At 40.8% G+C, this 14,533-nt stretch overlaps 1 protein-coding gene and 1 pseudogene across 1 annotated transcript; both read left to right on the top strand.

Annotated features, from left to right (window-relative positions):
- The first annotated feature begins 4,299 nt into the window (after window positions 1–4,299).
- On the top strand, window positions 4,300–6,782 carry LOC115736052 (probable pectinesterase 55). Its single transcript, XM_030667545.2, has 5 exons — window positions 4,300–4,613; window positions 4,850–5,009; window positions 5,211–5,420; window positions 5,573–5,820; window positions 6,348–6,782. Exons 1-5 carry the CDS (start codon window positions 4,342–4,344, stop codon window positions 6,505–6,507), a joined length of 1,050 nt encoding a protein of 349 aa, XP_030523405.2. The 5' UTR covers window positions 4,300–4,341; the 3' UTR covers window positions 6,508–6,782.
- A 5,460-nt stretch (window positions 6,783–12,242) lies between these two features.
- Window positions 12,243–14,492, top strand: LOC115736051 (annotated as a pseudogene).
- The last annotated feature ends 41 nt before the right edge of the window (window positions 14,493–14,533 follow it).

Below are 14,533 nucleotides of genomic sequence, written 5' to 3'. Positions count from 1 at the left end.
TTTTCTACTTTTATTTTAGATGATGGCACTGAATTTTCGGTTTTTCTTTTTTTTTTTTGAAAGAAAGTTTTCCATTTCATATTAAAGAGACGTCCATAACTTCAAAATTAAAATGAAAATGAAAATCTCACAAATTAAGTAAATTTGAAAAGTGAATCAATTTGATAATGATGGATCTGTCATAATATCCAAGCATGATTGGCGGCTGATCACCGAATTTTGCATCATTATCATGATCATTAGTGGTGAGCATACACCGAGAAATTTCTCGGCGTCCCCATCACCATCGCTGTATAGAAACAAGAACAACACAAATATGTTAAGAAAGTACAAAAAAATTTCTCTTAAATCCCATATCTATGTATAGATTGGGATAAAAGAGCATTCAAATTTAATTCTAACTATAGATCGAGAAAGAATAACCGTAAAAAGATACCTGTTAATCACAAAATCACTTTCGGATAATCCGATTGACATGAAAAAAAAAATTTGGAAAACTTACGGATCGCTCACCAATCTGGAGCAAGCGCCCGGAGCGAAAGCGAGTGAGCAGATACGGGGAGAGCAGATCCTTCCGAAGCACTCGCACTTTGATCTTCAGAGTTCACTTTCGTAGTGGATGTCGGATCGGAATTTCCGTTTGGTATGCGATTGGAAGCCTAGAATTTCGTCCCATGTGTAGTTGTCGACCTTGAATTTCTAATTTGTTTAGTTTGTCCCTTGGATTACTTAAATAAAATTAACGTTATCTTTAAGTTTGAAAAATTAATGTTATCCAATATGGTTTTTTTTTTTATGTGTGTGTGTGCACGCGTGCAATTAGATCCTTGAATTATATGTTTTTATTTCGAGATCATGAAACCGTCAAAAAAATGCAAAGGCCAATCTAACGTGGCTATTAAGTCATCGTTTAATAGTCTTGCTAACATCATATGTAGCATCCTATATCGCTAAAGAAAAAAGAAACATTAGAAAACCAAACAAATAGTTTTTACGATAAATACAAGGGTTTTTTTTTTTTTGTTCTTGCCAACGTTTTAATTACTTTAAAGTTAAAACTAAAGCGGACTTGTGCGACATCGACCTCGAAGTATTTTAAGCGATCCAAGGCGGGCAAGATCAAAGTATACCTTCTCCATAAAAAGCAAGCCTTGGCTATGAGTCAGGAAACAGCAAAGTCGGCCCATTGTGTGATTGGGCTTGATCCTCTCTAGGCTAGTTAACAAAAGGTTGCGTTGGGTTCAACTTTTCCAAGAGATTTTAGTTGATAAAATTATCGAAAATGTCCGAAACATGTCAATTTATCTAATTTAGCCTGTTTATTAATTTAGCCCATTGTTAGGGGCCCGCAAAAAGCCACGGGCCACTTGCCGAGGGCCAATGACCACCGCCGCCGGCTGCAACCACTAGTGAGGGTTGTGGCCCTTGCTGGCCACTAAGTGAGGGCTCATAGGCCCATGCCCAATGGCCCCGCCATCCTTGAGAAACAAAAACAAAAAGAAAAGAAGAGAAGAAAGAAAAATTAATAAAAAAATCATAATAGTATAAAAGAAATTAAAAAATAAATTCACATCCGTGTAGACCATATCACATAGGACAACTAATGTCCACGTATCAATTTTCAACCAAAATTGTCCGGGAGCTTACGAACTAATCCGATGAAGGCAACCTTTGCTAGTTTAGGGCCAAATGTCCGTCGCTTGAGGCAGATGACCTCCGCAACAAAGCCCAGATAGTTGGTGGAGGGGAAAAGATAATAAAAAGAAGAGGAAAAAAAGTAAAAGGGAAAATAGAAAAATAAATAAATAATAAATTAGAAAAATAAAAAAATAATATATTATTAAAATTTATCCACATCAGCGTTGACACAGACTTATAGGACGGCCGACATCTATATTAGCTATTTTCAGCCAAAATTAGCCGAATGAATTGGCAAAACGTGAAAAGGTTTATGCCAGAATTGGTAAAATCAAAAGGTTTATGCCTAAATTGACAAAAGCCCAATAGGTTTAAAACTTTTTTGATAATTTCGCCCATACATTGTTGTCGACATTGAAAGCATTTATCATTAACTAATTATTTCAGTTAATTTCCGCGATCATTTTAAGAAAACTATTTTTCAGATAATTAATTTTTCACAAAAAAAAAATGACGCCTAAATTGCTTATCCTTATAACGAAAATTTGTTGATCACATAATGTTGTAAGGTTATAATTATTTGATGTCCAAAACAAGGGTCTCTCTCTTTTTTAAGATTACCCGTAGTTTCACGTTATTTGGAAAATTAAGTTTACAAGAAGTTTGTGGGATGAAGGACACCATCCCTTATTTTATTCTAATTTTTGGTCGAACCGTCCCTTAATTCGCCACCAATCCCACTAATACGCCCTTCTAATTTGATCTATAAGCAACAGTTGCCGTTACAATAAACAAAACGAGCCTATACATAATTCATCAATTCCTCCCTCATACCTACCTAATTGCACAGTTCCGCCCCCACTTACTCTCTCTCTTTCTCTCTCTCGAAGATTCAGGAATAGGTGTTCCGAATTTGGGTTACATTTGAGTTTCTCCCAATGAAGCCGACCAAAACATAGTTGACCATCCTCAAGTCATTTTCAACATTCTCGTTAGCCTAAGTTATAAAGTCAGACAAGTGCGGCTTAGAGAAGTTCAATCGGAACTACTATTTGGGACATTTCAAGATCCATACGAATCCCACTTAAGAAAAGGCACTAACTCAACTTAATGTTTAGATTATCCCAAGAGACGTCCTTCCCTTCCATAAAGCTATGGTCATAGTGTCACTTATCAATTAAAATTGGACTACCCATTAGCATTTGTATATCCGCCCAAACGGCCAAATGCAGAGATTGGAAAAATTGTCCCAAAAGTCTTAAACCTATTGCATTTTTGTCAATTCAGTCATTAACCTTTTAACTTTGTCAATTCAGTCCTAAACGTTTTTACTTTTTTCCAATTGAGTTATATTTGCCAGAAATCGTTGGCGTGGACGTCGGCCGTCCTACGTGGCATTACCGCCATTAACATGGATAATTTCTAATTTTTTATTAATTTTTTATATTTCTTCTTGTTTTTTCTCTGTTTTTCTTTTCGGTGGCTGGTGAGGGTCGCCAGGCCCTCACTTGATGTGGGCGAGGGCTGCGACAACCCTTGTAAGCTTTTACGTCGGCGATTTCTGGCCAATATGACTCAATTAGCAAAAAGTAAAAATGTTTAAGACTCAATTGGCAAAATTAAAATGTTTTGGACTAAACCGATAAATTTTTTGCGACAGAGAGGCACACATATACAAGGGTTCCACCTAGAGGGGGCCGGTTCAACGGAACCGCCGGTTCCGGTTCAGGAACCGGCGGTTCCGGTTCCAAAAAAAGGTGGAACCGGAACCGGCCCTTGAAGAGCCGGTTCCGGTTCCGGGTTTGGAACCGCCGGTTCCGGGCCGGTTCCGGTTCCGGTTCCGAACCGCCGGTTCCAAAGCCCAATTACTCTTTTTATCAAACCTACTCCTCTTTTTTTTTTTTTTTTTTTTAAAAACCGGGTTGGAACCGGCCCGGAACCGGCGGTTCCGGGCCGGTTCCAACAATTCTGAACCGGAACCGGCCCTTGAGGGCCGGTTCCGGTTCCGGGTTGGAACCGTGGGCCCGGTCAACGGGCCGGTTCCGGGCCCACGGGTCCATTTGGCACCCCCTAGTTCCACCATTGCCGTCACTCGTGGCAGCAATCTCAATATTCCCTATTGGCGAAGCTCTAGAAACACATAAACTTAAAATGTTGACCGATAAAATAAAATAAAAAATTCGTAGCATTTTATGGACATGTTAGTTTCTCACCATCTTTGGGTGTCTTTTTCTCTTAATTCATTTTTTTTAATAAATTTAGGAGTTGTGCATGATCTTCATCCCAACCTAACTTTTGCCCAGAATTGACCGTATTACAGAAAACTCCGACACAAATCCCATGAAAACAGCTTATGTTTTCCTCACTAACTGATCTATAGCCTTCAATTTAGTACGCAAACGCCGACTCCCGGGTCAAACAAATTTCACACGAAAGGCTCCTTAGTCAAACCAACATGTGCTCGGATGGATCTATGGTTGACATGCACCAGATTCTGATTTTTGAACCCAATGGACCGTTGACCATCCTAAGGAGTCAAACTTTGATCACCCATCTCTCGTAGGATTATATTTCCCGCCAAACTTCCAGTAAGTCCCGAGCTATAAATATGGGAGTCCATAATCTTCATTGAGTATGCAACCTCCAGTTGGTGATATTAAGTCTTCGACTGTTTCGTCTCTTCTCGCTCCAACAGTTGCTCTCATGGCTTCTTCTTCGAGATTGGCGGAATTGTTTCTCCTTTGGGAACTATGTGGTTCGATTCTTCTTCTTCTCCATGCGAAATACGCGGAGGGACTAGCGGATGATAGCGATTGGCTCCGGCGGATCAGCGGGAACGTGGCGCCGTACCGGACGATCTTCGTCGACCCGTCGGGGCGGCTCGGCAACTTCACCACCATTCAGTCTGCCATCGACTCGGTTCCCTCGAATAATAGGAACTGGGTTTCCATCTATATCAAGAAAGGGATATACAGGTATCCTTCAAATAATTTTTCTCTCTTTTTTTTCAGTGAGACATCTTTAAATCCACTTCTGCTCCACCTTTTGGAAAGAAACTGAAGATCAAAATCGGAAAAGAATAAGGGAAACTGGGGAATTTATTAGCGAGGTTGACTATTTGTAATGGTATCAGGAAGAAAAACTGAGAGCTCCTTACAAAGGTTGAGCATGAGATGAGAAGTGTCTAATGTTAAACCAAAAATAACCGCAGGGAGAAGGTGAAGATACCGCAGGACAAGCCCTACATCATCCTCAAAGGACAAGCGAAGAAGACGACCGAGGTCGTGTGGGACGACCACGACAACATCGTGCAGAGCCCGACTTTCACATCTCTGGCCGACAACATCATCGCTAAAAGCATCAGTTTCAGGGTAAGAAAACCCAACAGATTACCGATCACTGCAAAAGAAATATTGTAGACAAAATAAATGGGCTATCGCTAGAGTCTGAGAGTCGGTTTTTCCAATAGAGTTCTCTTACGTATCGCATATCCAGCTGTGGTTGTACAATTTGCTTTGACTTAGTGAAAATTGGACCATATGCTAACTTATTTGTTTAACTTGTGGTCGCAGAATTCCTATAACAATCCGGTTAACAAGAAAAACCCTATGGTTCAAGCAGTCGCAGCTAGGGTTTCAGGGGACAAGAACGTGTTCCACAGGTGCGGGTTCTATGGTTTGCAAGATACGTTGTGGGACGACCAAGGAAGACATTATTTCAAGCGCTGCACGGTCCAAGGCGCGGTCGATTTCATCTTCGGTGGCGGTCAGTCCATTTACGAGGTAATTTTTTATTATAAATTATTAATTATTGCAACTCTTACCGCTCTCAAAATTTGACTATTTCTTAGCGTAAATCCCTCAAGAATTCTAAGCATATGAATATGGACTTGTGGATAATCATTTAACTTATCGTTATGCCATTCATCCTGTAGAATTGTGCAATATCAGTGCTTGGAGGAGCCCTAGGGCCGGGGGTGACCGGATTCATCACGGCGCAAGGAAGGAGCAACCTAGACGAGGCAAGCGGGTTCGTGTTTAAGGAGTGCAATGTGTTCGGCTCTGGCTCGGCCTTGCTGGGCAGGGCGTGGAGAGCCTATGCGAGAGTTGTCTTCTATCGCTCCAATTTCACCGACGTCGTGAATCCTCGAGGCTGGGATGCATGGAATTTTGCCGGACAAGAGTGCGTTCTCTATCCACTATGATGCTCTTTTAGCTAATCCATCTTGGAAAAATTTACAGAGAGAAAATTTCATCATGATCCTTAAAAGCTTCAACCTGTTACAATGTACATTTAAAGTTCAAAGAATATTTAAGATTTTGTTGGGAAATTCTTATAAGCGAAAGCAAACATCCCAAGATCAACCAAGACCCAAAAAAGTTAGTGAATTTTAATTTAGAATCATGGACATAGCGGGTGCAAGCAAATAATTTTTGCCCTTCCCCATATTTGTCAAGATTACTTATGCAGATACTTGTACTATGACTTTTTCCTATTTTATTATAGTGAAGTTTGGAATTTATCTTCGTACCTATTTTAGTTTTGCTTGCATGTATATAGTACTACCCTCTTCATTGATTAGAAACAAAGAAATAACTAGCTAGCTTTCCATTCCCTAGAAGAGATGTTCCATCTCAAGATTTGTTCCTTTTCGAAGGCTAATAATAGTACTGAGGGTTGCTTCTTCCTTTTTTTTTCCCTTTGATCAGGTCCCAATTGACCTTTTCAGAATACGGATGCTATGGACCCGGGTCGGATACATCTCGCCGGGTGAGTTGGGAGACGAAGCTGAATGCGGCGACAGTCAATCAGTTGACCAGCACGAGTTTCGTCGACTCCGAAGGATGGCTAAGCAGCCAACCTCTCTGATACGTCGGATGGATTTGGATTACCTCCTGTGATTCCCTTTTCCATCGCGGAAATGTGTGAATTAGTTGATTGGATCATTGGCATGTAACTAGGAATAGGTGAATCAGAATTTGCTGTAGTTGCGTCCAGTCTTTTTGTGTATTCATCTTTCTATTCTTCACATTCTTTTAGCCATTTACATGTGCCAAAGTGACTTTGGTTCTGTTCCTCTTTTAGCTGATTCAAAGCATTTGTTCTGAAACTATGAAAACGGTATACCAAAGAGGGAATGTCATAGAACCGAGGCTTACTGAGTAATAACCCGTTTACTTTCACTATGTGATCATTTCACTCGGAAAGGTTTCAAAAACAAAATAAAAGCAATTTCAAACAGCATCCACCCAGATTACTGAAGATCAACGATAGATAGAAGAATTGAAAAGTAAGTTTGGGGTCTATGTATCACGAGCAGTTATATCTTCGAGAATCGATATAAACAGACACAAAGCTTTTGAATTCCTTAAAACTCTTAGCTTAGGATTTAATAAAGCTATAGAATACCAAGGAAACACCTTAGGAAACCCCTAGAGGAAAAGTACCCGTCACCGAAGACACCTCTAAATTAAGAGGATCGTCATAGATGGTACCCCAGATCGAGTAAATGCTATTGACAAATCTAATAATGAGTCAAATGATGAATCCAATCCTGAAATAAATAGGCTCACGTGCTAAAAATCCACAGAAGCTTTACTTCTAAAGAGCGTCTTTTTTCTTAGTGGTTGGCCTTTTGAAAGGTCGCCATATTCCCGATACAAGGATAAGAAATTCAGGGTCTCTAACCTTATTCTTTGGATAGTCGCAGGTTGAGTTTAGTAGAATTTTCCATCTTTTGTAGAAAGAAGCTAATACAATTGATTCATCGTGATGAGATTGTCTATTTCGACTTTGTAGTGCCCACCAAACTGCAAATAGCAATATATATATATATAGTCACGTGCAGTTTGGGAAATGAAGGACACCCTCCCTTAATTCGCAAGACGCCAACCCCACCACTCAAGACTTCACTTCCAATTTAATATGAAACGATTGCCCCCACAATCATCAGCACGAGCCTATACATAATTTATTTTCCTCCCCTAGACCTAACAAATTAGGCATTTGCACAGTTCGACCTCCACTCTCTCTCTCTCTCTCTCTCTCTCTCTCTCTCTCTCTCTCTCTCTCTCTCTCTCTCTCTCTCTCTCTCTCTCTCTCTCTCTCTTATTTAGGCGAAAATCAACAATTTGTAAAGGCGTTTTCTTAACAATGATAGCTCATTTTGCTTACGAACATGAATGAAAAAAAAAATCATTTTTATCATTCACTAAAATGTTTAAACATTTTCAATTGACTAATTATTCAAGCAATATAAGCCATCGTTTTTAAGAAAAATATTTCGAATAATTTACTTGTCGTGAAATGAGCGGAGCCTTAAGAACAGTTCTTCCCGATAACAAAGGTCTCGAGGAATTAGTACATTTTTGAGTTTTTATAATGAAGTTGAACAAAACAAGTTGAACATCCTCCAGTCGTTCTCAACATCCTTTGTAGCCTAATGTATGGTCAGGTAAGTGCGTCATAGAAAAGTTCAATCGTAACTTCAATTTGTGTCATTTCAAGAGCCATCCAAATACCACTTAAGAAAAGGCACCAAACAACTAATGTTTAGATTATCCCAAGAGTAGAGTCATCCTTACATTCCATAAGGCTAAGGTAATATAGGGTGACATCTCAACTAATGCTGTCTATGAGGACGGTATTACAATGTGAAGTTTCAATCTGGGATGTCTAATAAATGCAGACCAATCATTGCGTTAGTTTTCGCGACATCTTAGGGTGTGTTTCTCTTCTTCTTTTTTCTTGGTTTCCTTTCCAATGATTTAGGGATTGTTTATGATCCCAACAGCAGCCTTGGATTGACCAGGAAAATTTGAAAAAAAAAAACGTTAAATTTATTGCACCTTCGCTAATTCAACCATAAACTTTTTGCATTCATGCCAATTCAGTTCATCCGACCAACTTTGGCCGGCAGGCGCTTACGTGAACACCGATACTGACGTGGATTATTTTTAATGATATTTTAGTATTTTTTGTCAAAATTACTTTTTTATTTTTCTCTTTTTTGTCTTCATTCTCTCCTTTTTTTTCCATTTTCTCTCTCCTCCTCCTCCTTCTCCATGCAAAACCCTCGCCTGAAGAAGAACAGGAAGAAAGTAGGGGGAATCGATGACCGCCGCCGAGTCGTCCACATCTGGCCTTCAAGCCTCACCATGGCTAGGTGAGGCTAACAACGGCGGGGGCGAGATCTCTCTCCTCCTCCAAGTAGAGCCCTTGCCTAAAGAAGAACAACAAGAAAGGAGGGGCAATCGATTGCCGTGCTGTGTCGCCCACATCTGGCCTGGCGAAGTCAGACCTCACCCAGCCATGGTGAGGCTTGCCCCCACCAATGGCGGGCGAGTTGAACTCGCCGCTCCTAGCCTCTAGGTGAGATGGTGGCAGCCATTAATTCCCCCTACTTTTTTCCTATTGTTCTTCAATCTGTGTAGTGGAGGAGGAGAGAGAATGTGACATCCCAATTTCAGTAGCTCTTAAGCGGTAGAGGAATGCCGAAATGGATTGGAAAGCTAAATCATGATGAAGAATCCACACCATCGACATAAGTTCAAGAAGTTAAATTAAGACTCTAATCAGTGTTAGTGAGACACAAGTGGATTGATTTGGGGTTTACTAGCCATATGTGGATGGGTGGCTAGATTTCACGTTCAAGGGGATTTGGATTATGATAAGTTATCACAATATTATATTGCATGTAATTAGCTACCAAAATCTCTTTGGTGTTCAATATAATGTAAATTTGCATGAGAAATAGCCCACGACTCGAGAGCCATTTCTCTCGATTTTCAACACACGTCAAAAGTAAAACGGCTCGTTTATGCTCGTCCGAAGGCCGAATTGAGCTCCATTGTTTCCTACGCGACTGTAAGATCATGAAGAATATGAATCCGAGGTTTGATTGTCTAGGAAGTGGACAGAATTTCGTCATTTTGAGCTAGACTGAGTCTGGACACGGAAACCCACTATTTTTTTGGCAGATTCAAAGGAAGCTAAGGGGAAAACTCAATCATATTTGAACAGCTCATTGGTGCATGATGAACAAGTGTCATTAGCAATCCTAGCCTTACCAAGTGTCTCCCCTAAGCCGTCCACTTGTCAAGTGCATGCGAAGGCTTAGTCCACAAGTGGCAGCCCCTTCAACAAATGTCGTGCTATGTTGGACAAGTGGTATCCCATGGCCACCAATTGGCACATTCAGCTCAACAAGTGTCAACTTCCATTCCAATCTGTTCCAAGTGGCGAATTCCCGTGCCAAACTCCTCCAAGTGTCACATTACTAACTGAATTTCACCGACCCTTGCATGTTTCGGGTAAGCCATCCTCTGGGGTTCATTTTGGGGTGTCTTCACGTTAGTTGGAGAGGGGAACAACATTGAAAGAAACCCAAATTGCTATGGTACGGTGAAGGCAGTGTAGGAGAGGCCGAAGGACTACTCAATCGACAAACCACATCACCCAATTCAGGCAAGGGATCATTCTAATCTTGTTCTATAATCGATCAGTATGTCGAATAAGAAAGGGATATACTCTGAATCCGGAAGGAAATGGTCCGAAGGAGAGAATAGGGATAGGGTTCATTGGCACCGAAATTGAGGGGAACATTTCCGGAATTCATGAAGTTCTTTGGTGTAGAAATTGATTTGTGTGGGTTGGAATATCTCGACTAGGACTGTGAACAGATTGTTCCTCATTCGATTTAGTGGATTACGATTCTTGATTGTAAGATTTAGCAAGGAATCTATTCGGTTCAGTTTTGTAGTCTCGCGGGGGTGTTCGAGTAAAAGAGAATAGGTTGATCAGTTTAGTTGGCTTGTTGTTTCGCTTAGCTAGATTGACATGTTCATAAGTTAGGTTAGTGAATGCACATGCTAAACAAGTTTGATATGAGGAATTTGATCTCCACTTGATCTGGGTTTGCATGCTAAACTTGATAGGTCGACTCTGCCTTTGAGATCGGAAATTAGTAGGATATGTAAATGAGGTCTAGGAGTTGAGGGATAAATGATTGCGATTACATAAGAGTTCCTAGAGGAAACCTAAGGGGTATGGTTCTATTTATACTTCGGTTCTAGTCTAGGTACCTGGAAATGGTTCTGTTTATTGACTCTAGTGGTGTAATTAGGCTCATGGAGGGTTGGATAAATGTGACTCCAGGACAGATTGGTGTAGTAGTCGGTTCTGTTAGGTTGGTTATATATGGTTCGAAGTGCTGGCAAGACAAACGAGTGGAAAACATCTAAATGACATGCTGAACAATTGTGCTTTTGGAGCTAAATAACGGTCTTAAAAGTTGAGAAGATTAATTCTCGCTGGTGCATAGATACCGCTCGTTATCTTGACACATGAATTGACTTCAATGCTTTTCAATGATGTATTTAACTGATGGTCTAAGGACTTGTGTCAAAAGGGAACCTTCGGTTCACTTTATTAAAAAGTTTGATATTGGCACTTGTGATTGTTTTGAATTCATGGCATTTGGAACGTCATGGCATGAGTACTTGCTCTATTGCTACCCTGAGAGAGGGGAAGAGACACCTTGAGCTGTGTGCGGGGAATGTCGTGAAGTTAAAGCACCAATGAGCTATGTGCGGGGGAATACTGTGGCCACAGTTGGTGCCTTGGAGAGAGGAATAATAACGTCGGATGAGTTGTGAAGGCGATGAAGGAGCCGGATGGTGGAAATTGCATGCATAGCACACATAGCCAAGCATAATCATCATCCATTTCGGATATAAGTGCATTGTATCTATCTTGGCTTGTGTACACGTATGCTTAATTTCATTGATGAATTGAGAGCCGAGCTGACTTTTGAATGAGTGTCAGGAAACGAATGGGAGATTAAAGAACCCCGGTTAGGGATGACATGGTTTGGATGCTTTTCTTGCTAAGCTTTTTAGCTCACCCTTGTGTTGTTTATTTTATTTTATTTTTTTCAGTTTAGGAGTTGTGGCAGCTCTGCTTTCGTCAGAAACGGAGCAGGAGGACCGGAGGTCCGAATCGTTACAGAGAAACTAGAGAGAAAAAATGGAAAAAAAAAAAAGGGAAAGAGAATGAAAAAGAAATAAAAATAAAAATAATAAAATAATAAAATATTATTAAAAATTATTCAAGTCAACATTGGCCGAATGAACTGAATTGACATAATTAAAAAGTTTGAGACTGAATTGATAAAAATATAATAGGTTTAGAACTTTTTCGATAACTTTCTTGGATTGAGCATATTTTGATAAACTCCCACACAAGAAACGGCTTATGTTTTCCTCTCTAACTGATCCATGTAGCCTTCAATTTGGTACGCAAACGCCGGCTCCCTGGTCAGCCAATTTTCACACGGAAAGCCCCTCGGTCAAACCAACACAGGCTCGGATGGAACTATTAGTTGACATGCACCAGATTCTGATTTGAGCACTATGGACCGTTGACCATCCAAGAGTCAAACTTTGATCACCCATCTCTCGTAATAGCTATGTTTCTCGCCAAACTTCCAATAAGGCCGGAGCTTTAAGCATGGGAGTTCGTCACCTTCGTTGAGCACGCAACCTCCAGTCGGCGGTATTAAGGTTTCGTCTGTTTCATCTCTTCTCACTCCAACTGTTACTCTCATGGCTTCTGGTTTGAGATTGGTCGAACTGTTTCTCATGTGGAACCTGTGTAGTTAGATTGTTCTTCTTCTCCATACGAAATCCACGGAGGGACTAGCGGATGATAGCGGTTGGCTCCGGCGGATCAGCGGGAATGTGGCGCCTTACCGGACGATCTTTGTCGACCCATTGGGTGGATCGGCAACTTCACCACCGTATAGTCCGCCATCAATTATGTTCCCTCGAATAATAGAAACTGGGTTTGCATCTATATTAAGAAAGGGATGTACATGTATCCTTCGAATAATTTTTCTCTCTTTTTTTCATTAAGACTTCTTTAAATCCACTTCTGCTCCAACTTATGGAAAGAAACTAGAGATCAAAATCGGAAGAGAAGGGGGAGGGCAATCCTTGAATTCGGCTTAAGTACACTACAAGTACCAAAATTCGTGTACGGCGCTCACTTAGTGCAAAAACTTTCAAAACGATCATTTAAGTGATAAATCTTTTGAAAAACGATTACTTCAGTGTCAAAGATTCAACGGTTAAAAAAAAAATACGAAACTTGGGGAATTTATTTTTGATAAAGTTTGTCACATTTAATGGAGCGAGATTGAAAAACTGAAAGTTCCCTACAAAGATTGAATACGACAAGAGAAGTGCCTAATGTTGAATTACACAGGGAGAAGGTGAAAATACCGAAGGACAAGCCGTACATCAGCCTCAAAGGACGAGCGAAGAAGACGACCGAGGTCGTGTGGGACGACCACGGCAAACATCGTCCAGAGCCCGACTTTCACATCTCTAGCCGACAACATCATCGCTAAAAGCATCCGTCTCAGGGTAAGGAAATCCAACAGATTACTGATCCTGCAAAAGAAAGATTTTTAGACAAAATAACTAGGCTATCGCAAGAGTCTGAGAGACGGTTTTTCTAATAGAGTTCTCGCACGTATCGCATGTCCAGCGGTGGTCGCATAATTTGCTTTGATTTAAAAAAAATTTGAACTACGTGCTGACTTATTCCTTCAATTTCTGATCGCAGAATTCTTAAAACAATCCAGTTAATAAGAAAAACCCTAGGGTTCTGGCAGTCGCAGCTAGGGTTTCAGGGGACAAGAATGTGTTCCACAGGTGTGGGTTCTATGGCTTGCAAGATACGTTGTGGGACGACCAAGGAAGGCATTATTTCAAGCGTTGCACCGTCCGAGGAGCCGTCGATTTACGAGGTAATTGATCCTTAATACGTTTAGTTTCCATACTTCACCACCATCTTTGATTTTCCAACATGGATTAAGTTGGGTGATATGAGTTTCGAGTGGCTTCTATTTTTTTATATTTTTTTTAAAGTTTTTAATTATTATAGCTCTTACTGATCTCATAATTTGACTTTATTTTAGTTTAAATCCCCAAAGAATTTTAAAAAATGTAAATATTGACGTGGGATACTCATTTAACTTATCGTTATGCTATTCATTTTGTAGAATTGTGCAATATCGGTGCTTGGAGGAGCCCTAGGGCCTGGAGTGACCGGGATTCATCACGGCACAAGGAAGGAGCAACCCAGACGATGCGAGTGGGTTCGTGTTCAAGGTGTGCAATGTGTTCAGCTCTGGCTCGGCCTTGCTGGGAAGGGCGTGGAGAGCCTACGCAAGAGTCGTCTTCTATCGCTCCAATTCCACCGACGTCGTGAATCCTCGAGGCTGGAACGCATGGAATTTTGCCGGACAGGAGCCCCGTTCTCTATCCACTATGATCTTTTAGCTAACCCATCTTGAAAAATTACCCAAAGAGAAAATTCAATTCCCTAAAAAGGGTGTTTTATCTCAAGATTTGCTCCTTTCCGAAGGCTAATAATAGCACTGAAGGTTGCTTTTCTCTTCCCCCCTTTGATTTGGTCCCAATTGACCTTTTCAGGATACGGGTGCTCCGGACCTGGGTCAGATACTTCTCTCCGGGTGCGTTGGGAGAAGAAGCCGAACCCGGTGACGATCAACCAGTTGACCGGCACGAGTCTTTTCAACTCCGAAGGATGGCTAAGCAGTCAACCTCTCTGATACGTTGCAATGCATTTGGATTACCTTCTGTTATTCCCTCTTCCATCAAGGAAACGAGTGACTTAGTTGATTGGATCATTGGCATATAAGTAGGAATTGGTGGGTTCAGAAGTTGCTGTTGTTGCGCCCAGTCTTTTTGTGTATTGATCTTTCTGTTCTTCAAATTCTTTCAGCCATTTACACGTGCCAAAGTGATTTTGTTTCTGATCCTCTTTTCGCTGAGTCAAAGCATTTGCTCTGAGACTATGAAAACGG

Source organism: Rhodamnia argentea, chromosome 4 (assembly GCF_020921035.1).
Source record: "Rhodamnia argentea isolate NSW1041297 chromosome 4, ASM2092103v1, whole genome shotgun sequence".
In the NCBI taxonomy this organism is placed as follows: Eukaryota; Viridiplantae; Streptophyta; class Magnoliopsida; order Myrtales; family Myrtaceae; genus Rhodamnia; species Rhodamnia argentea.
This window is presented reverse-complemented; position numbering and strand designations above follow the sequence as displayed.

What these genes read in the sequence shown, in the direction of transcription:
- LOC115736052 (XM_030667545.2), top strand. Translation starts at nt 4,342, where the DNA reads ATGGCTTCTTCTTCGAGATTGGCGGAATTGTTTCTCCTTTGGGAACTA. An exon ending in GCGGTCAGTCCATTTACGAG is followed by an intron (nt 5,421 to 5,572) that starts GTAATTTTTTAT and finishes TTCATCCTGTAG; the next exon opens with AATTGTGCAATATCAGTGCT. An exon ending in TGGAATTTTGCCGGACAAGA is followed by an intron (nt 5,821 to 6,347) that starts GTGCGTTCTCTA and finishes CCCTTTGATCAG; the next exon opens with GTCCCAATTGACCTTTTCAG.